A 27,014-nucleotide genomic window follows, 5' to 3' on the forward strand; every position below is an offset into this window, starting at 1 on the left:
GTACAACAGGCTTGTGGAGATCAGATTTTCCTCATGGAGGGATTAACAGGTCACCAATGATAGATGAATCTCAGATGAAAGGGGAGACTGTAGTCTTCTTCAGGATTTCAAGATTGAATGTCTTGGTTCAAGAGCTTCTGGAGAGGCCTTCCAGGATGAGAAGGAAGCTCCTAGAAGGATGAAATCTAGCAGTGAAACTCAGATAATTTCAGACGATGAGGTGATTTCCTCAAAGGCAAGAAATGGTCACATACTACGCATTGGCTTTGAGTAAAGTATTAAGCGTCACAAGATTTGTTTTAGTAACACTACAGAGAAGTTCTCAAGAGAAGAATGTGTTTAAGACAGAGAACCTGAAAGATGAAGAAACAAAAAACTAGGTGAGACAGAAGATTGCTATTGTTTATAAAAAGTAGTTTAATACTATATTAGAAAAATATAATTGCCATTACATGTGGCCTCTGACTCTATCTCCAGAAACTTGCTTAGTCCGTGAAAATACATATCCAGATCTCTCAAAGTTTGCCCCTTAAAACTCCTGTAATAACTGCCTTCCTTACCAAAAGACAAGGAGGATTAAAGTGCATTGCAAGGATCTGTAGGGAACAGACCAGCAGGAAAAGGGTCAGTGGATGATGCAAAGTATCCAATATAGGACAGAAATATAGGCAGTATACGCAGCTATACAAGAACAAGAGTGACCAAGATTTGATATCCTCCTCATAGATCAAAACAGATCAAAATATTCCTCAGCAGTCAGCACACAAAGCCACTTATTTGTAGTGATATTTTCCACTGCATATGTAGGCACACTCATTTGTGGGTTGTTTTTTTGTTGTTGTTTGGGTTTTTTTGTTGTTTGTTTGTTTGTTTGTTTGGGGGTTTTTGTATTGGTTTGTGGGTTTGTTGTTTTTTTTTTTTTTTTTGTGGGGTGAGTTTTAAGGTAGATAATATGAACCAAAAGCATTCCCAAATTCTCTTCCTAGGGAGTTTCTCAACTATCCCCATTGATAAGTGTCAGTTTAGGAGCAAACCATTGTCCCAAGACTGTTGCTTGAGCATCTTAGGTTTAAGAGCTAGAAGTCATCTTATCTGTCATAAGCTGGTTAAAAAGTTAAATGTCCTGTCTAAGGTTAATCTTTAGATCTGTTTCTATAATCAGTGGGAAGTTAGCAACTTATAGAGTGCAGTTCAGCTCCATTTCAGTTTGGGATGACTTTACAGCTGGGGAACCTTGTCTCTCGTTATTGACTACAGAAAGATCTAAATAAGAGGTCATTTAAAAATCAGGTCTCTAGTCTAAGTTAAAGTTACCTGAGCTGAAGCCTTCCTCATTAATTGAATCCTGATGATTAACCCTTAAAGTAACATTCAGATTCATAACAGTATGTTTATGTAACAAATATAGACAATTGTGTTTATATCCAGGCAGCCAGAGCAGTAGAATCATCAGAAAATAATTCATCAGCTTCACATGAAAAAATACAACAGTATGTTGTATACAAAAGAAAAAAACCAAAACAAAACCCAAGCTTCTTTCCAGATAATGACTAGCTGTCATCAGAAAAAAAAAAAAGAATTAACTTTATTCTCATTTCCAAGGGATGAAACCTGGGTCTGCTGGGGTTTTTGTTTTCATTGTGCTTTTTAAAAAGACTTAGGAAACATTGGTTCTCATGACACAATCTTCTTCATTAAAACAGCATGCGCATGGCTCAGTCTCAGAGTATGAAGCATGCGCAGATCACATCATCCTTCATGAGAGTGGCTAGGACAGTGGTTCCCACCCACAGGTTCATGTACTGCTGCTTGTCTTTCAGAATCCTCCTACTGATATTAGCTACTCTTCCTCCCCTTGGGACAGTGGTCCCACTTCATTTGGCTTCCTTACATTCAATAAAAAGTGATTCCCGACTTCAAGCGCAGTTCCAGAAACTGGGGGGGGATTCAAATACATCCCAAACATGCTGATAAATGTTCAGAGTTGTTTCTCTGACTAACTTGGGATATGTCGCCATTGCTTGTCTTGCATGCTATTGCAGCTTCTCCCTTGTGGTGGAATAAAAATTTTCCCAAAACCTTTGTCTTTGGAGTCCCAGGATGAGAACTCCTTAATTCTGGGGTAGGTACAGATCACCATAAAGGGAGAAAGGCAGAAGCAGTGCTGACAGTTTGGCTTGAAAGCTTCCTACCCAAAGAAAAATTCAGCTCTCAGATTCTTGTTCCTCGAGAGCAGTGGGAATTATTTCGGACCATCTGAGAGATGAATTTGGTGGCTGAATATACAAGAGATGGCTGGCTTCTGCAGCAGAAGTTTTACTGTTGCTCAGAAGAGAGTGGGAACCACTGAACTAGAAATACTTTTCCAGAAACAGTCATGCAAGGAAATAGTGCAGTTACATCCCATCATGCAAGCCAGATACTCTCCTCTCTGTGCTTTGCCTAGTATTGGAGTTTCATAAACAAATGGTACATGTATGAGAAGAAAAATAATGAATTAATGCTAACAGTGAATCAAACACAGCCCTCTTCCATGTATTTACCACTTTCACCTAACAAGGACTAATAATAATCAGGAAATTTCTCCATATTTTTTGCAGTTTGTCTAATCACTAGATCTAGGCGATCTCAAGTAACTGAAAGCAAAAGGCAGTCACATTTAATCCAGTATTTTAGTACATTATCAGCTGTATCTATATGAGTGAACTTAGCTTTGGAAAACCAAACATTCTGAATGAGATTTCCAGAAGTATTCTGCTTTGAACTATTCCCAACAGAAATTAGCACAAAACCTAATGTTATGATGACAGCCATGAATCCTGCAGTGAACATGTTCAACTGATCTCAGAGTACATGATTTTTAATATAAACCAAAGAGCATTCTGCACTTCCAAGGTACTTCCAAACTTTGGCTAATCAGCTTTCCCTTTCATCAGGTAACATTCTTTTCTATAGAGAGGACCTCACAAAAATGTTCAGACTCAAAATAATGGACTGCAACTTCTTGACAACTAATGTCTTCATTTAAAAAGCCACTTTGCACCCTGAATCTTGAGGTCTAAATCTGCAAGTTTCTAATGTCTGAGGAGGAAACATCCCTTTTTAGCCAACCAATTTCCACACTCTTTAGTGGTGTATGTCCTCATGGGTATTTAAGTGTAGGCGTGACTCTAAATCCAAACTCACCTACCATCCAGATTATTTGCCCAGAAACATGATCACAAGTCCTAATTTGGGCTCAACTTTGATGCCCTTCAGAAAGAGAAAGAGCCCTTATGCACAATAAAGGCCTTTGCTTAGCCCCTCTTCTCATCCACACTTTCTAAAGTGATTGGAAATGGGTAAAAATAAGCAATGTCACACAAATCCATGGGAAGAAAAAACCAAGTTCAATTCTTGGTTACAATAGGATGGATATTTTTCACCAATGGATGCAGCCAGCAATGTAGGTAGAAACGTTATGGATGTTGACACACTCTTTACTTTGCAGTGAACATATCTCCATGTATCAACCACTGGAAAGCAAACTAAACTGCAAAATCATTCTCTTGACTATTATGCAGAGGCCAATCATCCAATGAAAAAATGGAGTGCTTCACTAGCAGCTCACCAAAAGTGGAAGAGCTTAGGCTAGAAAAGCTTAGTCGTGTGTTGATGATTTCATGTTTGTGGAATGAAGTGGGAATGAGAATGATGAGCTAAAGTTAAATGACAGCAAGATGTTTGTGTGATGTAGAATAAAATGCTTGACAATTTAGGCAAAATATTATTATTTCCGATGAAGTGTCTTTCAGATTCCTGAAATGCCACAAATTATTTCTATGTCTCTTTGCTGGAAGATAAAGTTCTTGCCCCACATCTTAGGTCACAGTTCAGCAAGATATTTAAGCATGTCACTAACTTTATTCAGATCATCAAAAGCATCCACTTGTTTTCTATTTGCTGAACCAGAACCTACAAATACACATGCGGAGATGATGTTCCACTGAACTCAAATGCAAAGTAACTTGCATGAATTTGTGTTGACAGGGTTGGGACTGCATAAAGAACAGTACTTAGCTCTTACAGTGTATTTTTCTTACAGTAAATTTCTAAATGATTTGCAGAGTAGGTTAGTATCATTCCCCTTCTATAGAAACAGAAAAGCACTTGTTTCTAAGCAGATTGTTGGCAGAGCCAGGATTAGATCCCATGTTTTCTGAACAGCGGAACAATGATCTATCTGCAAGGTCATGCAACTTTCTTTTAATGATTAAATAAATTTTCAGTCTTATCGCACCTTACTTTTTATTGTGGTTAGATGAACTACTGTAGTAAAAACAGAAAGTGCAGGCAGAGAATGGCATGCAAGAAATACGAAAAGAGTAAGGCTCAATTGTTACTTGAATGTATATACCTAAGTTTTCTTGTGAGGCTTGATCCAAAGAATGACTCCCTACTAAACATGACATTACTGTAAAGTGAAGAAAAGTTATTAAGATGAGACGTTAATGAATACCCATGAAAAGCTCTATGAAGAAGAATGGGAACAGCCTTTCATTTGTAGTTAATGAAGTGTGCAGATCAGAGTGGCTTTTTTCTCCTTCCTGTTTTGGGCAAATGTATTAAGAAGAAATGCTGGCTGAAATTTTCCACCTTGCAAAGTATGATTTTATTTTCATTATGCTGTTACTACTGGCAACACAAAAATGCACCACATTATATGCATTCTTTCATACTCACATAATAGGAAGGACTAACACCGATTCTGCCACTTAAAAAAAAAAATCAAACCAACTTTCCAAAGGCAGAGAAATATTATTTATCTTTTAGAGATAATGAAACAGAGATAAATTACTTTTCTGCAATCACATAATAATAAATCTAGGAATGAAAATGCTCTCCTGATGTCTAGTTCTACAGTTGGACAATGCTAATTAGGAGCAAGACCCTAGGATAAAGTTCAAAATCCCTCGCCAAAGTGCTTGTATAGGTGAGTGTCAAAGCTTTGATGCTAGTCAAAATCAGTGGAACAGCTGCTAACAACAGCGCTGAAAAATCAGGCCCACAATTCATTCTTCAAACATAGACATAAAAAGTTGGTTCAAAATTAACAATATGTCCATCAAGCAAAGGCCCACCTTAAATGTAAGTTGGGCACCCAAATGTTTGCCGAATGATTTGCTGCACTCCAGAAGAAATGAGCACTAATATCTCTTTCTCAGAAATCTTCCTTCTTGGGAGCTGAACAGATGAAAAGGCTTTGCGATACATGCAGAAGAGCAATTGCTATCTGAGATTTCATGGGCTGGTAGATTTAGGCATTGATTAAGGACGAAAAAGCTAGTGGCACCTGTGGCATGAAGTCACTGAACTCCCCACCAGTGAGCAATGAATAGCACAGCCCCAGTTCCTCCTGGTTTGGGGCACTATACAGGGCATGTAGGGAAAATGCTATTCTTAACAGAGCAGCATCATGTGTACCAATTCCCTTCACTGCTTACAGGACTCAGCCTACTGTCTAGTTCAAAGGTAGCCCGATGTGCTCTTCATCATATCTCACATCTTCACAGTTTTAGTTTAAAGGGAGCTTCAATAAAACCTTGGGCTGCTGCCAAACTTTAATCAGCTTTCTACTATCACAAGTCTTTCCCTGCAGCCTTGCCTTGGGATCCAACTTCTGAAATGGTCTTTTCCACTCTGTTGTCTCCCCTGTGTTTTTCCCAAATGGTGTAAGAGCAAGGAGCCACATCTAGCTGTAACTTTGTCATGATGCCAGGTCCTGCTTCCAAGGAGAGATCCTAGAAAGATCTGTCACAGAGTTCAACTCTACTACTCTGGGTTTCCTAAAGAGCTTTCACATCACTGAAAAGAAACCCTGCCACTTAAAGCACTACCCATCCTCAAATTTTCACACAGCCAGGACTTCTTTCTAGTTTATTAACTAGTTAAATTTTCCGACTCTTCTGGGAAAGCTTTGGACCAATTCTTCTCTCTCCTTTATCAACCACTGTTCAGACAATGAGGTTTATTACTACAGCTTTCCCATTAAGTACTTAACTGATCCAAGAACCTGGAGACTGAGTGCACTTATGGGCTGTTCTCTCCAGTAGGACTGCATTCCCTTAGTGCTCATTTATTTCAATACAGCCTTAAACGCAAACTGCAGTGGAGTACGAGTAATACTTTCTATACTAAATCACTGTAGGAGGAAGAGGATTTTTTTTTTTTTTTTTTAATTATCTGGTCTGTAAATAAGTTTTATGAGAGATGGGAGGTGGGACTGTCAAAACAACCAGATTTTATGGCTCAGTCCCATGTCTACTGAAGTCAGTGGATGTTCCCACAAGTACCATCATTTGTCTGATTACCTGGAAGGTTTCCAATCCCTCTTATTGAATGCTTATTTCCATAAACACAGTCCTGCTAACAGGAAGGCTCCAATGCAGTTTTACTGACTTTTTTGCTGAAGGTTATTACATATATAACAACATAAAAGCAAGATGGATCTTGGGATTACAGTTTTAAAGATTTTGATCTGTGAGTCATACTTTTCCATTTTTAATACAGTGCATCAACATAAAATGACTTCTACTACTGGTCTGAAAGATACAGTAACTCAGAAGCTACTCCATGAACTGTTCTGTCACTGCAGGTGCAGGAGCTTCTCTAGGGGGGCTGTGACCAACAGCAAACTGCAGCAATCATTCACTTGTCTAATTTTAATCTGCTGCTGCATCTGAGTCAGAACACGTTTTGGCTCAAGGTATGGAGTTACATACTCAAAAGGATTTCAGCTCCTAAGCTCTCTCCTACATATTAAGGGCCAAAATTCAGCTCCTGCTAGCACTGCAGGTGGCTAAAATTTCCAGACATCTACATTAACGCAAGTGAGCTTGCTCATGACTGTTTAGCCTGGGCAGTGTCATGGATGTATAGTACTTAAGGTTCATGAGGGTTCACAAATGAGGTAACTCCCATCCAGGCAGTCTTTGAAGAGGAGCAGATTAGCTCATGATAATGGTGGCAGGAGGAGGAAGTCATCTTTTCCCGATAACTTGGCACTACAGCACTTGCCTGTATTGTAAGAAAACTTGATATAGGTTTTTCTTTTGTGTTAAAGGAGGTTTGATCCCCCAAAATGCATAGAACAGCAAGTGTGAATCTGGGTTTTTTTTCAGCTTGCTTTAGTGAAGCTGTCATGTGTTGCATGAAATGTGTAAAAAACCAAAAAGATAACTTTTCATCAGGCCAGGGACTGGAACACAGGCCTGATTTCTGACTAACAGTTTTCAAATTTTTCTACAATTCTTGCTCTTTTTCTCTCCATTGTAAATGTGATGCTAATGGAAATACCTTCAGCACGAGTCTGTGGAACCATTTATCCTTTAATTGCTATTGACTTTCATTGTGGGTGATCCATTGATAGAAGTTTAGCATTAAGTATTTCACATTTTCAACCTAAGAGGTTGAATTATTTTATGTGCTTTTGAATCTGCAACTTAGCTGGAGGGGGTTATAAATATATCATTACCATTTGAGACCTTGCAGGTTGACTGAGAATGACTGCTCTGCTGTAGTCATCAGTGACTGACCAGTATAAGGATTGATGATTCCTTTGTTCTCTTTGCTTGTAAATTCCCCAAAGTGACTGGGAGCTTTCCCATCTGTTTCAGGAGGGGTGGGACCAAGGCCTCAAACCTAATGTAGCTTTTTTAGTACTGCCAGAGAGATTGACTATCCTGCTGATCCATCTTAGCCATCCATCTTACTATTTATCGTGAAGAAATCTTTGCACATGGTGAATCGACACAGACTTGGTCCCTTACACCATAACATTGCTCTGTGCAGGACTGTTGAGCAATAACATGAAGCAGAACTTTAAATTCACCCCAGAATGATCTGGATGCTAAACCCTGACTCTATGGCATGGATCAGGAGAAATCTAGACCATGATTATTCATAACAAACAATAAAGCTGTTTACAGACAATCAGCAAGCAACACTGCATTTGTACGATTAGCATTTTAGCTGTGTTGTTAAATTGGGAGAAAAGCAAGCAATTAGGAAATGGATTGGTTAATAACTTTTAACGACTACCTGTGGTGTTAGTAGCATGTTTTGGTTAACAGGTCATGAATTCACAAAGAACCATTTAACCTGCATCCTCCAAGAACTGTATTAAAACAAGGCTATAATAATAGCAGCTACATACCTGGCAGTACCATCCAATTGCTCTTTCCTTTTATAGAAGAGAGGAAGCGATACAAGAAAGCAAGGAGAGAATAAAGACAAAATAAATTCAGTAGATTTTTTGAACATAAATCACTAATCTGTTGCTAATAGTTTATACCTCTTTTGTTCTGTGATCATAACTGACAGCAGAATAAAAGCTACATTTTCAACCAGCCATAAAACAAAGAAAGTGATATAGGTTCCTGAAACCAATCTGTGCTGCTTAGACCGGCAATCCAATCTTTGGTGAGAAGTGAACTCCCTTGCCCTCTCTCCCAGGACCTTATTTGCAAAACACCTATTAAATTTCAGGTCACATTTGAATCACAGAAGAACCTACATACAATGAACAAGCTTGAAGTCACAGTAATGAGTCTAGACTCCAGGAGGGCCTGAGAATTATTCTCTGAACAAAATCTGAGGTGAAGAAACCCTCTAGAAATGACTCTGTAATGGATAATGTGGGAATAGATAGACTGAGAAGGGATAGAGAAAAGGAAAGAAATGTACTGAGACTTAATTAAACACTTATTTTCTTAGAGATTTCCTTTTTGACGTACATTAAATCAATCCTAAAGGAATATATTGTGAATAAAACAAAGAAAGATATAGTATTTGTAATTTGCCCATTGTGAAGGCAGGAGCTTGAACTGTTTCTTCAAACCAGGTTTGAGCAACAGCTGGAGTTGCAGTATTAGTACAGTGAGCACAACTTACGTGTGGAGACCTCTGTTTGAGCTGAGCAGTAGTTTAAGGGCACTTTTTTTCAGAATGAGGTATAACAGCAAGTCCAGAATGAAAGTTTAAAGCACAAACTTGGGTAAGTAATGCCCATTATTAGCAGCTGATAGTCTATAGCTAAAAGTCTTGGCTTTTATAGGGACAACATTTTAAAATCTTAAGACCTCAAGGTGAGGAAGGTGCCTGTTTGACTGGCAAGAAAAGTGAGGATCAGAGAGACTCATATCCATAAACATATGAGCATCCATTAAGTCTGAATGTCTTTATGGAACGCTTTCCACTGAACTCAGAAGTGGTTATTAAAATAAAACCATGACCCCAACTCTCCAGAAAAGTTTTCTTGTGAACCTTCAGTTCATCGTTCCAGTGGAAGACAGTTTTAAACATGCTTTGGCTGTCCTCCACTGAACCATCCCCTTAAGCAATTGGTATTGCCAAAAGAGAAGCATTTAACAAGCATTAATTATGTTCACATGCCATGGCCGCCTCTATGAACAACGCAATTCTGAGACTAGTTGAATTAATAGAAGGGAAAGTAAGAATTTTCAGCATAGCCCATATCTTAAAATACACAACTGCATCAAAGAGGGTGTGAGACATACAGGCACCTCTGAAATCCAGGGCTAAAACTTTATCAGGATCAAAATTACAGAGGGAGAAATTGAGATTTCTAGGGCAATGAACTCCAGAGCGTTACAAAGGAAAGCTGATGGTGAGGCAGCCTTCTCCTTTATTTAATGCCAACATGAGAGCCACTGATGTAGTTATCCATGTGCCCCTGTTACATCCCACCAGGGGAAGGGAGAAGAAATGGATCCAGAAGCCAAAAGCATGTTTTTCATTCTCAGCCAGGAAGTTAACTGGCAATTATCTGTTACCTACAAAAACCTCACTAATATATATATAAAGTTTATGTTTCCTGCCCTGACTTACACTTCACAGAAAATTATGATGGAGAGGTGGACAATGCACTTACCTGAAAAATGGAAATGATACAATTGATTCATAAAACCTCCAGGTAGCAACTAGATCAATCCTGTTGGGGTTAGTAGCATAGTATCTCCAGGCAGCCTGAAGTATAGAGGAGAGGAAATAATTAGTGTTAGGTAAAGCTATTCCCCAGGCTGACAGCAGCCAGATTGTTTCAAAGAACATAATGATGCACCTGAGTGACTATCTGGAAATTAATTACTAATCAGCCATACTGAATGAGTGTTACTATATGGCAAAATTATTGACACTGGATTATGATTTTGGAGGACTGTTAAAGGAGACAGGACATGGACAGAACCACCAACATCAAGAAGATATTACATTTGATTAAACTTGTTTTATTCTTCTGTCTGCTATGTCTAAAAGAGTTTCAAGCAATGCTGGACTTGTCCAATATTTCTGGAAGTGCTTAAGCTAGTTTACTATCTAATGTACCATCAGAGGAAACTTTGCTGAGCAATTTTCTATTTCAGCATTCAGCTCCAATGAAAATTCTCCAAGCACATAACTAAACAATACTGTAGCTAAATTAGCTACCTGATAAGTGGAGATGCTTTAATTTAAAAGGTGAATTCAATTCACAACTCATCCCTGCAGAGCCTTCTGTTTGCTAGTGTTTTTAATGAGAACAGCATAATAAGCCACTCAGTCTGTTTCTCCTGAGGACTGGTCTGATCCTGAGCACCAATGCTTCCATCTGATCTCACAGAAACTTTCTCTGTTCCTGTGTAAATGCTGCAGTTTACTTCACTGCCATCAGGGTGCGCTCCACACTTACTAAGAGTAACACTGTCAAATTTGTCAGTCCCCTGACTAGTAATTTTAAGCTTAATTTTCTGAATTCATAACAAAGGCTGTAACTGAAGTCCAAGTGAGCTAAGGAGCCTCTTTGCATTGAATCCTCTGATTGTCCAGCGGCGTAACAGGAGATCCAGGGTGTGTTTCAGTTTTTACAAACCACATCCACTGTGTATGTCATTTGCCTTGATTGAAACTGTCAGTTTCTATTGTGTTATTTCTCTTGCTGTTTTCACATCAATAGCAACATAACTTTGTTTGCACGTAAAAGAACTCTCTCAAGGGAAATAACAAAACCTGGATTTTGGAAAGAATATGTTTTTGACAGCTTGTTTTCTGTGATACCGTGGCACTGATGCAGAAGTTGGTTGGTTTCCAGAAGCTAGCAGATGAGACCCTTTCTTCTAAAGACACTGTTCTTCTGAAAGATATTCTGGGAGTTGAAAGATTCCTCAAAAACTGCAAGGACCACTAGATTATTTAGCTTAATGTGAAAAAACTGACTCCTTTACAAACACAGATTCTCACCTCCGACAATGGGGAATGAGAATTTGGGCAGGGGGGAAGTGGTGGCCCTCATTAACATGATGCAGCAGTTTTCATACACAACACTTTCAAGGAGGAGATAAGTAGCTGCAAACCTGAATGAGTTCAGCTGCTGGCTTTCTTCTTTTCTCAAAATGTTTTTGACGGTGTTGCTCCTGGACCTTCAGTGCCAGCCCTGAGCCCAAAATGCCCTGAAAGCATAGAGTGATGCAATATTTTAGACATTTCTTACTCAGAAAAAAATGGATTAATAATGAGAGGAAACAGGTCTGTAGATGGAGATGGATATGGCTACATGGGACCTTTGTGCATGCCTTTCCCACTGCTGTGCTCATGAGAAAACGAGTTTGTCATGATCCTCTAAGGGCTACAGGCCACACCAAATAATTTTAAGGTCCGCAACAGACTTATTGAATGTCTACTGCCTTTCCAGGCTGGAGGTCTCCAGGTGTGTATTACTTTCCACTCAGGGTAGAGTGAAACTCTGCTTGTGGGATAAAAGAGCTATGCTAACCATACTCTGGATTTGGGTGTGTGGGACTTCCCATCCTTTGTGAAATTCTTTCCAAGTCTCGATCTAAAGGAAAAATATCCTAAAATCTGGACTTGGGATTGTTTCAGTTGGTGTTTGGTCCATCTCACCCAGATCTTGTCCTATTCTTACCTGAGGACTTTGTAGACAAGGCAAATATTTGGCCTATGTAACACAACAGAACAAATATACTTTCAAAAGCAATTTAGAGATTATTTCTTAAGCAGCCAAAGTAGGATTCACCTGGCTAGATCAAAAATACCTGTACTGTCACCTGCTATCTAAATTCCCTTAATCTTAGTGGGTAGAAACAGCACTTCTGTGGTGGTGTCAGAGATCTTCTCTAGGAAAGAAGGGAAACAGGTGAGATGAAATGCTCTGCAGAGCTGCACTGGTTATAAAGGATGACCACTGGCCTATGATGAACACTCAGATGTAGATCTCTGTCTTGCAAGTGTTTAGAGCTGGGTAGTATGGGCCCAACCCTAATTATTAAAACAACAGGCCTCAAATCCTTTAAAAATAAGTGTTGTATGGCTATGTCAATACCAATAAACTAAACTGAGCCAGGGTAGAGGCTCATGAACTGCCCTGTGATTTCCCAGAGTGTTCAATTCCTGGATTAATTTTGTCCTGTGCCAGCTAGCACTGTCTCACACAATGCCCACACACGGTTCGAGGAGTATCGTGGTGACATACTATTCCAAATAGGCTTTATGCAAAATTAGGAAGAAATGAGTTTGATTTACTGATATAGACCAGCTCAAGTGTCTGAAACACTTCTTAGAAAGGGATTTTGATTCCACTGGCAGTTTTGATCACTTTTTGCAAGGGCATAGCATAGGGCTATGGCTAACAGAGGAGGGGAAAGGTACTTACTGCAGGAAGAGCAAAGAAAGACACTCCAATGAGAGAGAATGTAGCTGCAATCAGCCGTCCCTCCCATGTTTTGGGGGTCTTGTCACCATACCCAATCGTAGCAAGGGTGATCTGTGGGCAGAATGACCAGGACTTCCCATAAGAAAAACAAAGCCAACAGATCTGCTTTAAATGTCATCATGAAACCAGCATAACCCACTTAGCTCTATGGGTGCTTATGCACACCTTCTTGAAATAGGATCTTGACAATGGCCAACCAATTTCTTTTAATGGCATCATAGTCCAGAGGCATTGCACCATGGACAATGGATTTGGTCTTAAAGCAGCTGCCTTTCTAGGATGCATTTGGTGAAAGGGAACTCCATGTGCCACTGCATGCAGAGTCAGTCTCCTGCTCCCCATCAGTGCACAGTTAGGAGCGGGACTTGGCAGTTAACAGCTTGCAGAGCTTTAGCAACCGATCAGGACTACCTGTCTCTGAAGTCCCAGTCTTTTTAAAACAAAGATGACTTTGTGAAAACTTACTCCTTTCCTGCACAATTGCTGACTTCCAACTGTGTACATTTTCTCACCAGTGACACTCTACCTAAATGTCCTAGATAGGAAAGGATATGAAAATATCCAGGTGTTGTATGCAACAAGTGACGTTTTGATTAATAGTAGGGGGGGAAGGATCTTGCCATTTATGAGTGAACTGCATTAAATAAAAAATATGCTGTTGAATTTTAGTCACAGCATGATATAGACTCCCCTAACTATTGGTAGCAAAGCAACATGAATTCTGTCTACCAGGTGGCAGGAAAATTTTGTGATCAAATGAGCAGTGTCACAAACCAATACTTCTCTCTGCATCAGAACAGACAAGAAGAGATGTATTAAATGTGCCTCTTGCTCAGTAGCCTACCACCAATAGGATTCTTTGAGTGATTTGAGGAAATGCATGTAACAAGAGAATTATTGAGTTATCCTTTCCAGAAATATTTTTCTATTATTTCCTGCATCTGAATCCAGAGACATCCTCAGTCACTGGCCCCTTATGGACCAAACTTCCATGAGTGACTACCTATACTGCCTAAACCTTTGATGCACTTTGCTAGCCCAACAGAACAGTCATTGGCCAGCTTTGTTCTTCCCATTTTCTGAGGGACATAGCTCTCACAGGCAGGATACTGCTGTCATGAGAGCTAGTCCTCCCATAGACATAGGCTCTGCCAGTGCAGTTATACCTGAAGAGACACTCCACTAAAAAAGAGCTTTCCCAGAAGCCAGGAGCACAGACTGATTTCTGAAGAAGGTTTAAGCACCTGCTTTCAGACTTTGTCTGACTGAAAATCAACAGGGATTTAAGTTCTGTTAATTGGTTGTAGGGGCATCCCTACTTTGGTAATGTCATGCCAGTAACATGCCTCTCACCCAAATTTTGCAGCACTTATACTGTAATCCCTAACATCACTACTTCCTCTTCTTGGATACAAAGTTTTTAAGGAGGGGATAAGGTATTTTTTGAGTCACTTACCAGCCCCCACCACAGTGCATCTGCATAGGTTTCAAACTCTTCCTTCATCTCCACCCCATTAGCATCCTTTTCAGGAACATCTTTTTCGACCAGATAAACAAGAAACGACGACAGGATGAGTGTCAGGAACCCGATATACCAAGCAGTGATGAGTTCCTGCAAAAGAAATAGATGGACAATAGAGGGGCTGAAAAGTCTCAATACCCACAGTAGCAGAGTAAACATCGGGAGAAGAGAGAAGCACGAAGGATAACAGCAGAGCTGTCGCCGCTGGCTTGGTCACAGTCCATGACCAGTCCAGCTCAGCACTTACTGAGAATTAGTGCAGAGATTTACAAGAATTAGCCCTTACATGGCACCTTCCTTGGGAACAGCTTGGAGCAATCTGCAGTTGTAGTTCTGCATAAAGCTGGGCTAAGGGCTTGGCTGTACCCATGACACAGGGTGCTGCAGGGTTCTGTCCCTGACCTTGACTCTTCCCGTTCCTCCTGCCCTTAGGCTTGGTCAGTCTTGGCAAGCAAATCAACAGCTCTGTCCTCTCCCTACCTCCAGAGAGCCAAGGCTGCAGGATGCAGTTCCTTCTCTTTAGGCATATCAAAGCAGGTTCCACCATGAATGTTGTTTTCACCATGAATTGATGCAATAAGAACAGACCTTGAAAATCCTCTGTGTGAAAATAAAACCTGAGCTTCCTTGTTTTAGAGAGAGTGACTAAAGTGGAGTGTGTGGCTAATCCCACTGAGGTGGGAGGTGCGGCAACCCAATTTAAAATCCCAGCAATGTCTGAAACAAAGCAGAAACATTTTTGGTAAAGTTCTTCAAAAGTGGGTAAAAAAATCAATATTCCAGGTCCTTTCATTTTCTGAGAACTGCATGGGGGGGGGGGGGGGGGGGTATAAAAAAAAAAGCTGTAGCTGACAATTTCATAATTGAGTCTTGAAATAAATCAACTTTCTTGGCTAATTTCTGGTGTGCAACCACAGAAGGAAATTTGTTGGCTAACCTTGTTATTGAAATTGTTTCTTTAGTGTCTCCAGTAAAGCAAAGTTCTCACAAACTCTTCTTATCTCCCTCAGCCAGCTGAGGTCTAAAAGGTGGTGGTGAGGAATCAAACAAGGAACATTTGAATGAAATCCCACACAATGAAGCTTTAAACAATTTCTAAGCAACGTATTTGGCACATAGACTTCTTCCATGATCTCAGTTTCCTGAGAAACATTTCTGACATAAGTGTTTATGTACCACCTGCCTTGTAGCAAGTTTATATGGGGAAGAAACAGAAGCTGGTATGAAGTGAAGCAGGGTGGGTATCCCTATCAGCCACTACAAAGAATCAAAGTCTAATTATGCTATGCCAGCTGGCATTTTAATTTTCAAAACCCCCTAAAATGTCAGGAATGTCATTCATGGATAAGAAAAAGCAGTATGTAGCACAGAGTATATGCAATTTTTCTACACCCTGTGCAGATGAGAAATTTCATCTAGAGAGGATTTTTATGCAGATAGTTTTTAACTTGTAATAATGTTTGGTGAAAATGCAAGAACAGAACATATCTGTCTGGTGCGAGACAGGATATGTCTGACTATAGCATCAATTTATACCAAGCGAAGACGATTTTAGAAATTTTGTCTGTCTGGGTTCACACTGTGTGCATCTTTGTATTGTCTGACCCATGCTTCCAAACAGAAATTATACAAGTAGCTTCCTCTGAAACCACATTTCTGCTAACCAGCCTCTTTCCATCCCTCCTGAGTCCTGCTCCATCTGTTGATCAGACAAGTCTGAGAAGCCACTACAAACATGTTGCAACTACAGAGGCGTTTCTGTCAAAGATTTCAACATAATTCACTGTTAAAGGGACGTCCCTGCTCTCATTCAGTGTAAAGGCAAAATTCCTATTGTAAAGAGTGTGGGAATGAACACTCTCTTTTGTCACTTCCCAGCACCACTATTGAGTAGAGAAGGGTAAAACAAGGGCAGAAATTGTTCAGAGAATGGAAGAGGGAACAAAGCTGAAAGGACGAAACTATTGCTTGAACTACTAGACATAATCCCAAGGCATTGCTGTACCTGTGCATCCCCTCTCTTTCCCTTCAATGTCACTCCCCCAAACCCAGCTGAGCCCTGCAAGCTCCTCACTTACTTTGCTGTGTGCACAAATGGCTGATCCCAAAAGTTTCCACGTGCCGCCCCGCCTGTCCATTCGGAGCATCCGTAGGATCTGAAGAAAGCGGAGGCTTCTGAGAGATGTGGCCAGAACATTGCCTTGGTTCCCAACAGCAACCACTGGCACTGAAGCAATCAGCACAAAGATATCTGCAAGGCAAAAAGAACAAAGCCTGCCAACAAAAGTGGCCCCATCACCTGCTTCTTAATCCCATCTGGTTGTGCTGCAAATTTCCCTAGGAAAATTTTAAAGCTGCCTGAAAAAATGCCTTCTCTTGCCAATTAAACAGATATCTGCACCTGCCACACAGTCGGCATCATGCACAGAACACACCAGAAAGCCTCGTAATCTATTTACAGATCAATGCACTGGACTTGAGACACTGTCTGAGCTAGCTTAGGGATGCACAGAAACAGTGGCCAAATGCTGACAGAAAAACAACCTTCAATTCATCTGTCCCACAGGAACACCATAGTGAACAGGTCAGCAAATAAGAAATTCAGTTTTTGATAGTGCATCTAGTATTTTGCTCTTTTAGCTGAGTTTTCCCATTAAAATCTCAAAGCCAGTACTACAATTTTTTGTAAGCGCTCACAGGGCCAATTTGCCGATCAACTGAAGAGGTTTGAAATGCAAATCACATCACTTCTTCTTGTTTTATTTCTTTTTCTTTCTTTTCCTTGTCCCCCCCCCCTGCTTTTTGGTCCTATACATATACAAGAAAAAAGTGGTACCAAAAGGCTTCAAACGTTGTCCGAGCACTCAGTCTTTAAATTGTCTTCATACTGTATTTCCAGTCAAAAAGAATGGCACTGGATGGATTTCAGATTTCACTTTCAATCATTCTCAAAACAAACTTGTGCCAACCAAAAGGTGATATTAATAAATCCAGTGGGAACTTTTCTGTTCTTTACCCAGAAATCAGTGAAGATTCATTCTCAGAAGTGAGATGACACTTTTACCAAGAAGGCATGAGACAGTATCCCACTTGCTCACAACATGCTCTACTGCCTTCACAATGTTATTAAAAGAAGTATTTATACAACAGTAGCACCCAAAGGAGCACTACTAGATTGAAGGTAGCACAGATGCACAAGGAAAATTTGTTCCAATTTTGTCTACCCTTTAGACGCACAAAATGAACAAAAGGAGGGAGAGGGAATAGAGTGACATGTATTCATATAGCTGCAACACCACAGCTCCCCAGAGTGCTATGTGCTGTACAAATAAGGAACAAAAAGCTAGCGCTTGGCCTGAAGAGCATTGAAACAAATGAGGGAGTCCTGAAAACAGTGAATGAATGTGGATGCACATGACAGCTGCTTAGGGCAGAGTGAGCTCCTAAATATTGGCTGGTTTGTTTGTGGACATAATGGGGAGTTTCAGGAAGGGATTCAAACATAAATCATGAGTAGTTTTATGGAGAGTTATAGGCAGTTCCTTCCAAGCCTGAAAAATAACATGGATGAAATCACAAAGATACTTGTTTGCAAATGCAGACCAACATTACAAAAGTAAAACACAACATTTGAATATGAAAGAGGACTGGGGAAGACGGTATAGGATTGGGATATGAAGCGGTTCGAAACTGAAAGCAGACAAGGTGTATTTGGGGATGAGCTTAAGAAAAAAGCAGTGGGACTCAGGACAAGGAAAATGTGTTTGAATGGTAGAAGGATCCATTTTTTTCTCACTGACCAGCTACCCAAATGTCTCTCAAATTAATCGTTATTGCTGGGTACTTCAAATAACTACTCCAAGCAGGACACAGCTCCTAGCCCAAAGGGCAGATCTAATTTCAGGGCTCTTTGCACTGCCATTCACTGGTTCTTGGACATCCCCCCACACTGGCTTAGAAGGAAAAAGACATAACAGGGAACAGTAGTAGAGAGCATACGCCTACCCAGCATGCACAAAGGCTTCCTGGCAAATTTGAGTCTCCCTCTCCATCCTTTGTAGCGACAGCAACACCCGGCAGCCCAGATTCTTAAGGCAAACTCTGCTCCAAAGATGAAAATGGCAAAAGTTTCCTGTATCAAAGACATAAGCTACACTGTTAGACTCATAACAAGTTTTGCAGTAATTCTGGACACAAGGATATAGCTGGAGGAAACAGATGAAGTGCAAGTGTTGGGGTATGTGTGTGAGAGAGAGGGAAAAAAATGGGGAGGAGAATATAGGTTTATGAAAGAGGCAAGGCAAAGTGGGACATAGCTTTACAGCCTGGTAAGTATTCTGCAGAAAGGATGTGCCCCTGCTGCTGGGTAAATGTGAAGTGCTTACCCTGCCTTAATGGAAGGGCAATTACTTCACAGAAAGACCTCCTGTTTCACACAAAATAAGAAGACATATGTAAGTGCTGACTGCAAAGTCCACAGTGCACTTGTATACCCACACCCGGGGTTACCCACCAGCAGCTCATTCATGCAGCCATACCTATAAAGACAGGGACAGGGTATGGTATATTCATATGGTCATAAATTTAAGGCAATGACAAAGGCATATATGAGACAAATTTAAGGCATATATTATTCCCTTAAATTTCTGGTGCATGGAAGAACGGGCTTTTCCACCTTGCTCAAGAACCCTTCTAAGCATGGGGAAGGAATGGGGAGGAGAGACCTTCTCTGAGGTGCTCAGCGGAGATGGGCCAAGGGCAGCATGGGGCACGCAGTTACTTTTCCTCTCTGTGAATAGCTGGCAAGGAGGAAAGGGGGATTTTTCCTGATGCTCATACCCACAGCTGCTAGGTACTTCTGAAAACCACCGAGAGCCACATAAAAGCAAGCACAGGAGAAGGAAAAATAACCTCAGGCTTTTTCAAATGTGAAAAGATGGGTCTAAGCAGGGTAACAGGGACCGAAAGCAAGTTTCACATTCCCTAAGGGATGAGGGTGTTTTCATACAGGCGTTTTTTGGGAAGGAACATGCAAGGGGAATTCACCTTTCATTCCTTTTGGCATTTAGTTCTTGCTCGGATCTACATGTCTCTGGGGGTACAAGGGGAAATGGAAATTGAGATCCCAGAACTACTTCTGCTGAGCAGTTTCCCTAGGGATGCTTTTCTACAAGGCCATGTTAAGTGAGAGGTTGTGTTCTCTATTTCATGACAGCTAGGGGAACAGAGGAAGTTGTCTGTCAGGGTAATTTGCATAAAATGATTAATACATCATATTTATACTTAAGGAGGGTGTTTTCCCTATTTTTTTATTCTGCCAAATGGGAGGCCTACAGAAATACAGTCTTGAGCATGAACTCCAGCATTTATAAAACAAGCATGCTGGAAACACAGAGAAAGGAATATATTGGCTGCAAATACATGTTCTCTCATGGATAGTCATCGGAGGCACTGCCCGCAACAATTTCAGTTATGGTGCTATTGGGCACAAGAATGAGTCCAATTCTGATGACCTCCCTTGAAAGAAATGCTGGGATTGGTAGAACACTATAGAATTAATCAAACTTGTTGAATGATCCCCAAAAAAGGAGTTTTCAAATGTGCTCAGGTCTGGCATGGTCATTAGGAAATTTATTGATACTTTGATGGTAGAACTGTTAGGCAAATGCTGAAAAGTCATTATTTAAAAGGCTCAGGCTGGAATTCTTCCTCTTTCCTTACTTCCCTTTTACTCGGTCGGTGTTGACAATGGACTGGGAACTTTCCAATGTGTAAGTGTATGGTCACTGCTGCAGGACCAACAGAAGAAATCTTATTGCATGCAGAGCTGGGAGTAAGTTTCCATCACTGCTGATGGGGCTGATTTCAAGGACATTACCAGGGTGATGCAGCAGCCAGTCCACTTACCAGCAAGAGGAGCCAGTCTCCCGAAACAGTTTCATACTCCTTGAAAGTTGTCAGGACAGCTAAGATCAAACACCCCAAGACAATCAGAAACCTGGAATGAAATAAAAGGAAAAAACACAGCATTGTTACCGCTCTCTGTATTTGCACTGGACATGTTGGCTTTGACAACCTGGGTGTAGACCTTCAGTGGATGGCTACTTCCCATCCCTGAGCAGTGAGGTGGGTTCTCATGAAGATCAAGTGTTCTCAACCTGAACAGGCTGGGTCTGGCAATCAAGAAATCATGGCAAGATCCTAAATCAGAATGCTCCTGGGACAGACATGCATTAATTAACTCGTTTGCATTCTTCAGAAAGGAAATGGGTGATACTGCATTTTGGGAAGGGATTGTATGGTATGGTAGAGTACTGTAATGCTCAGGAGGTCTATTCCAAGCTGATATGCTGTGTGCTTCACAAAATGGCACTGCAGTTTCAGTGGAATGAATCTACTTGGCACAACCTGAGACCTGAGAAGCAGTAAATGCTTCACTACAATGCAGTACCAGGACAAACTCTCCCTTGAAAACTGCACTGTGTTTCACTTTCCTTTTCTTTTTGCACTTATTTCTATGCAGATGAAAAGATGAAAAGGTTTGAAAGAGAAACAATAGAGAGGGCAAATTTCTGCTCTCCAGTAAATGCAGTGCGTGGTAAATCACTGCCCCTGTGCTATTATCTGTCTGGGAGGCTCCAGAAGACGGAGATTTGACTGAAAATTTAACACCCACTGCTGGTAAATCCAATTCAGTCCAATCTAAAGTTACATTGATCTACTTTGTAAAACTATTCCCAGGATCAAGCTGTTCAAAATCTTTTATACATAAAGAGGTAAGAAAAATCAAGGGAGTCTCACAAGTGATTACTGTGAAGCAGAGTGGCAGAAGCTCATATTCTGGTACTGCATGTACCCAGATCATGGGCATTTTAATGTGCTCCCAAAACCTTACCCACAGGAACAGAGGGGCAGGTGGCCATGGAAATATTTCAGAGCTTAGTGAATAAATTGGAAGGATGTCTCCATAAAAGCTCTGGAACCTTTGCTTTCATAGCTATGGTACATCAAAGAAATGATAGGCTTTAGGTACTGAAATCATCCAGGGAAAAAAAAGCTTGTTAAGAATCAAACTGTGTTTAGTGTGTACTACCTGTTTTGAATTTCAATCTGATACCTAACGTGTGATTTCACTTCTTGCTGAATAAAACTTTACTTTGTTTCATCGAGTGAAATGAGCAGAGTCCACAGCCCGCAATGTGGAGGCAGCGAACTCAGAGACACGTGTCCTCTAACCTGTCCTGGGGTTTTGTTTCCTTTGTGTATGAGGAAACATAGCGCTAAGGGACCGTGTTCTGAGAATTTGCAACACTTTTGCAGCTGGAGTAAAAGGAGAAAGGTGAGCTCCAGATAGCTCTTGCTGCCTTTTGGGCAGGGAATTTCCTCCAAACATCATCAGCTAGCACCCTCCAGCAAGAAACAGGCAACAGTGAAACACTTAACAGCAGACCCTGAAGGATTACTTTGCTGTGGCTTTCCTACCATTAGCTGTTCAGACTGAAGTTGCTTATGCCAGGAAAAGTTCAGATCAGCCATTTTGAGCAAGGTTAGAACAGAAATAAATGTGCTTGCTCATGGGAAATAATTCTGGATTTTTTTTGACAAGTTTCACCTTTTCCTACACACCAGCCATGCTCTAGAGCATGGGTTGTGTGGTTGGTAGGAAACAGCCTTTGGGTCCAGAATGTGTCTTTTGCCATCTACCTATAACCAGATTCCCACTGCTCAAGACATTTGGCAGCTAACTTAGCGATTCTGTGATGTTCCTGCCGCCCCCTCAAGCTTGCTTTGTCATGCCATACCTTGCTGTCCCTTGCAATTATGAAGCCAGTGGCTCACTGGCTGCCCAAGACCCGTGATCCAGCTGCCCTGCACCTCCATGAGCAAGCTGGTGAGAACTCAACAAGGACAACATGATTCCTTTGATTAGCTATAAACCACCTATGATCTGCCACATTACAGACATTACAGCAGTACCATCACTAATTCGCCACTTAAAGCCTTCAGCTGCTGCTATTTGATGCTTTCCATTACAGATATTTCTTTATACTATGTGAAAATTCAGCCACCCATCAGCTCACAAGTACCATTTAAATGATTTAATGAAAGGTGAAACACACTGAAACCACTCCAAGGAAATTACATCATCAGCTACTTAAACTAAAGGCGTGACTTTACGATATCATTTAACAGAACAGCACTGTCAGTTAAAGATGATGTGCAGATTTTTGTGGAAGAGGAAGACAGAAGAGAAGTTAGTAGCGAAATCGTCTTTTGCCTAAAAATGCCTGTGGCTTTACCACTAGAGGGTATCGGTGCTCCATAAAGCGAGGGGCTACGGCTCTCGCTCCTCTTTTCCTTCCCCATGAAACAAACTCAATGCAGGTGATGTTCAGGTGATCGCACCCATGCATTTGATAAGCAAGAAAAGGAGTCTCACAGGAGTAAAAAGGTTTTTCCCTGATCACTAAAAACCCAAAATGTTGGCATTAACTGACAAGTGGTGCTGCGTGCTCGATCGCTCTGCGCGGCACAGCCCATGCTGCAAGCCCCACTGCTCCAAGTGAGAGCCCACCCATAAAAGCAACAGATCAGGCAGGACAAAAAAAAGTAAAAACAGAGTGAGAAGGTGAGACTGGAGATCACAAGTTACCGTGAATAATTTTGAGGGCAAATCCAAGCAGGGAATGTGTTCTGAACCCCCAGTTGCAGGAATTGCATGAATGCAGCCCAGAAGAGTGCCTTGGAGGTGCAATGCTGAGCAGGAACTGCAGTCCCCCCAAAACCACAGCCCACAGAGCCAGGCTCCTGCTCCTTCCTGCAGTACTCTGGTGTGTGCAGGGATGTGGTGGGACACATAAATACAATCCATCTCGGAAGGGTCAGCTATCCTCCTACCGCACCATTTCTGAAGGATAAACACCCACTGCAAGTGAATCAAATCACATCTCAGCAATCCTCCCTTTGAATCTGAAATGACAACCGTGGTTCAGAGCACTTCATGAATTTCAATCTCCACTGATGCTATGCAACCCACCAATTTCCCATCAGCCTCTTCTGGTTTGGATCTTGGTGTTTACAAAGCCGGCAAGTCTTCTTGTCTCCCCTTTCTATGGAAGATGCTACATAGGTGACATGTTTTTTTCATCAATCCCGCTTGCTCAGCAAAGATGATAACAATGTACATCTTCACCTTGCTGATTATGCCTATATTGTGGGCATATGTACCACCTATGCCCATATTGTGGTCTTGCAAACATAAGGACTCTAACTTGCTTGACAGTTGCTGTGTATATTGTCCTATGGCAATAGGACAATAGTGGACTCTATATTGCCTAATTTTAGAGGCAGCAATGCGGTCCAGTGGTTGAGCCTGGCTGTAAAATTGTAACAGGTAAATCACAGGGAAAGAAACTGCTGAAATCACAGAGGATAAGCAGAGGGGCGACTAACACTGACCTGGGGAATCAAGGGACAGAAAGGGAGAAAGTCTGAAATTTACTCACAGTTGTAATGACACTATCAATGGGACACAAGGCACCAAGGGTTAGAAGAAAGAAATAGGGTAAAAGTCAAGGTTTAGTAATGAAAAATGAGTCCTATTAAGCCCAAGCTTCCTACTGAGCAGTGTTTCAGCAGATGGCAGTCCAGACTTCAAGACTGTAAATCACATATGCCAAATGAGGATCTGAAATTGGTTCTTCAGTTTTTAGACTCATCTTTGCTATCAGTTTACATCATTTTTCACAGCCCATTACATTGTACCTATTTGCAGTATTGTGCCTGAAATCCTGATTAACTTGTTATATGGATAAGTTCCAGACCACCAAATGGCAGTGCTCTTTTGTCATTGTCACAACTGATATGCTATTCTGGTAAATATATGTTCTTGTTATTGGAAATCACATGTTCAACACTCATATTTTCTAATCGTACTATTTTGGTGTATTAAAGACAGTATTCCAAAAACAATATATATTTTTTCCAGGAAAGAAGAAGTAATTTATGACTATGCTAGACCATGAATCTAATGTTTCTTGGATGAACATCTCAGACTGTTTTGTTTGATAAATTTTGATTTCTTTTAATATTTCACATCCTTTGAGTTTTTCTTCTATATCTGCTTTCATCTGAAAGCATTATAATGCAGATCTAGCTGAGAACTTTAATATTTTTTTCCATATATAGGTCCTCATGATGTGTCCCATTCACCATCTCTTTCTTCAAAACTTTAGGTGTAGATCACATAGTAATTTGCCTATAATCTATTCTAAAACATAGCAGTCTTTAGAAGCTGTTATGAGGACTAGATATATCATAGGAAGGCCAAACAATATTTGCAACTGGCATAAGTTTGGCAATTTTTTGTGCTGTGTGACAAAATGTTAAGTCTCAATTAGGCTTACAGTTAATAGAGAGGAACATGTGTTAATAGTGTACAACTCATTTTAAAGTAGACAGTTCAAGCAGGTCAGACGCACCTACAGAGACACTTTCTTCTCTATAACTGTAAGGAAAGACTCTAGTGACTAGCTCCTATGGAGATGTTTACTGTGTAAATTAGCTGAACACCACCCCTTATGTTCAGCCCTGTTTTGGACATAATTATAAACACCTCCTTTTAATGATATTTATATATTTTTACTACTGCAAGAATTAGCCTACTAGCCATACCAGCCCAATTCTTACGTGACCATGTTTCTCTGAAATCCCTCACTGTAAATTTAGGTATCACATCTACATGTGTTCAAGGATCCTGCTTACAAAACAATACTCCAGGCTCTGGACAGGGAAGCTTTTTGAACCATTACTAGTAAGAAAACCCCTCCGGTGCAACAGTGCATACTTCTGTTTGCTCTCATATCTTCAATACCATTTCTTGCAAGCTATTGGAGTTTTCTCTGCCACCAAATGTTCTTAGGAATCCTAGATTTTTCTGCTTTGCTGCATTTGGTCCTTTCTTGTTTTCCCTTAAAACTTGTGCTCTAGTTTCATTATGTTCTGCCACTTTGTAAATGCTAATGGAATTCTTTAAGATTATATTAGGAAAATCTGGCAGTGTTTTGCTAAATTTTTGGTTGAGGGTTCCCAATGCCATATGGTTCTAAACCCATGATTCCCACACACTTTCCCAGATTTCATATTGGAACAACCTTTCTTTCTTCAGCTACTGGCTTTTACCCATTAGGATTAAAAATGCATCTTTTCTCACAGTTCTTTCAGTTGCTCTATATTCCTACCCACCATGTTTTTCTCTGCATCCAAACTTCAGTTTTCACAGAACATCTGCAGTATCTTGCACTGATCGTTTTATGGTTGCTAATGAGAGGCTTGAGTTGGGATTTTTAACACTAAAAAAATGACGTTACCAAATATTTGAGAACAGCTCTTCAGAGAGACGGGAATGTATGCCTGATTTTCACAGACTTGGGAATAGTCACTGTTTAATATTTAGATTCTTACATCTCCGCTCTTCCAAGCAATAGGCCAGCTACTCTTACAGAGATCAATACAGAGATAATGGTGACAGGAAAAATCTGAAAACTTTGAGAGGCTACAAATGTGCATTGTGCAGAGGAGTGTGGGAAAGGGCACTGAGAAACTCGGTGGAGGTCCTGAAGGAGAAGGGAAAAACCAGCAAGTGCTGCAGATAGGGCTGTTCAAAGGTTCCTCTTTCTCTGCATCCACAGATTCCACTGAGTACACACACAGAGCTCCATGTAGGAGCCCCTGGCCCAATGCCATCATACAGCAAGTACAGGGTAGTAATGTCATGCTCGGTAAGGTGAGTTGCACTCTTGTTCTGCTGCAACGGCAGAGACAGAGCAGGATCCTCCACAGGATGCTGGAGGAATCCCTAGGAAGTAAGGAAAGATCCCCAAGAGATCCCTAGTGTCACCGACACACCAGCTGATCTGGCAGGTGACGAAGTGGTAGCCCAGAATGACACTAGTCCTTTGGTGACAGAAGAGGGAGACATTCCCCCTCTCACAGTCGGAAGCAGAGCCAGAAAGCCTAAATGTTTACTCATGCCACGTTTTTGATGACCTTGGGTTCTCATTGGCAGGAGTGCTTCTGAATGGGCTTCAACTGCTGTTTTCCTAAGTTTGGAAAGCTTTTAAAAAGCAAGATCTGGGAGAGGAAAGCTGTGCTTCACAGAAGGGTATTTCGGGCACAAAAGAACAGCTTTTAAATCAGATGGTTCCTCTCTCCTGTCCTCCATGTACAAGCCAAGAGCCTGATTAAGGCCTCCTCCTCTTGTTGCTTTTTCTTCAGGTCCACTCCTAAAAACTTTATGTTTCAGTGCCCCATGTACCACCATTGCTAGCTTCCTTAGCGAGTCTGGCATGCTGGTACAAAATATTTTGGGCCAGCAATGTCAGACAACATGAACACCATCAACCTGGATTTTCTGCTCTAGGGGACATTTCAGAAGAATGGCCTGACACATTTCCCAGGTTTGCTAGCATGAGAGTGCAAAATAGCCCAGAGCACTACATTACCCTGCCTGATTTTTCTCAGCTTGGAAGACAAGACTCATCCACCGAGATCCCATTTCCATCTTCGCTCTGAGACAAGTTTTAAAGGTGCTCTGAAAGGCCTAGCATAGAAATTACAAGAGGCCTAGACATCTTATAACATGGGCGACTGGAGGACAGATTGCAGAAGTAAAGGAGAAGCAATCACAGCATTAGCTACCAAGGAGTTAGATGTCTCCTGTCCTCCTGT

The 27,014-nt window shown here is 40.9% G+C and overlaps 1 protein-coding gene across 1 annotated transcript in view; it reads right to left on the reverse strand.

The window, feature by feature from the left end:
* KCNQ3 (potassium voltage-gated channel subfamily Q member 3) overlaps nucleotides 1–27,014 on the reverse strand; it is a 207,092-nt gene that overhangs the window by 19,421 nt on the left and 160,657 nt on the right. The window contains exons 2-9 of the mRNA XM_049824070.1: nucleotides 20,193–20,283; nucleotides 18,291–18,417; nucleotides 16,364–16,536; nucleotides 14,220–14,375; nucleotides 12,704–12,814; nucleotides 11,388–11,483; nucleotides 9,932–10,026; nucleotides 8,195–8,221 (exon numbers count right to left, since the gene is read on the reverse strand). Coding sequence (XP_049680027.1) covers nucleotides 8,195–8,221; nucleotides 9,932–10,026; nucleotides 11,388–11,483; nucleotides 12,704–12,814; nucleotides 14,220–14,375; nucleotides 16,364–16,536; nucleotides 18,291–18,417; nucleotides 20,193–20,283 — 876 coding nt within the window. The remainder of the gene's footprint in view (nucleotides 1–8,194; nucleotides 8,222–9,931; nucleotides 10,027–11,387; nucleotides 11,484–12,703; nucleotides 12,815–14,219; nucleotides 14,376–16,363; nucleotides 16,537–18,290; nucleotides 18,418–20,192; nucleotides 20,284–27,014) is intronic.

This window comes from Accipiter gentilis, chromosome 2 (assembly GCF_929443795.1).
Source record: "Accipiter gentilis chromosome 2, bAccGen1.1, whole genome shotgun sequence".
Taxonomy (NCBI): domain Eukaryota; kingdom Metazoa; phylum Chordata; class Aves; order Accipitriformes; family Accipitridae; genus Astur; species Astur gentilis.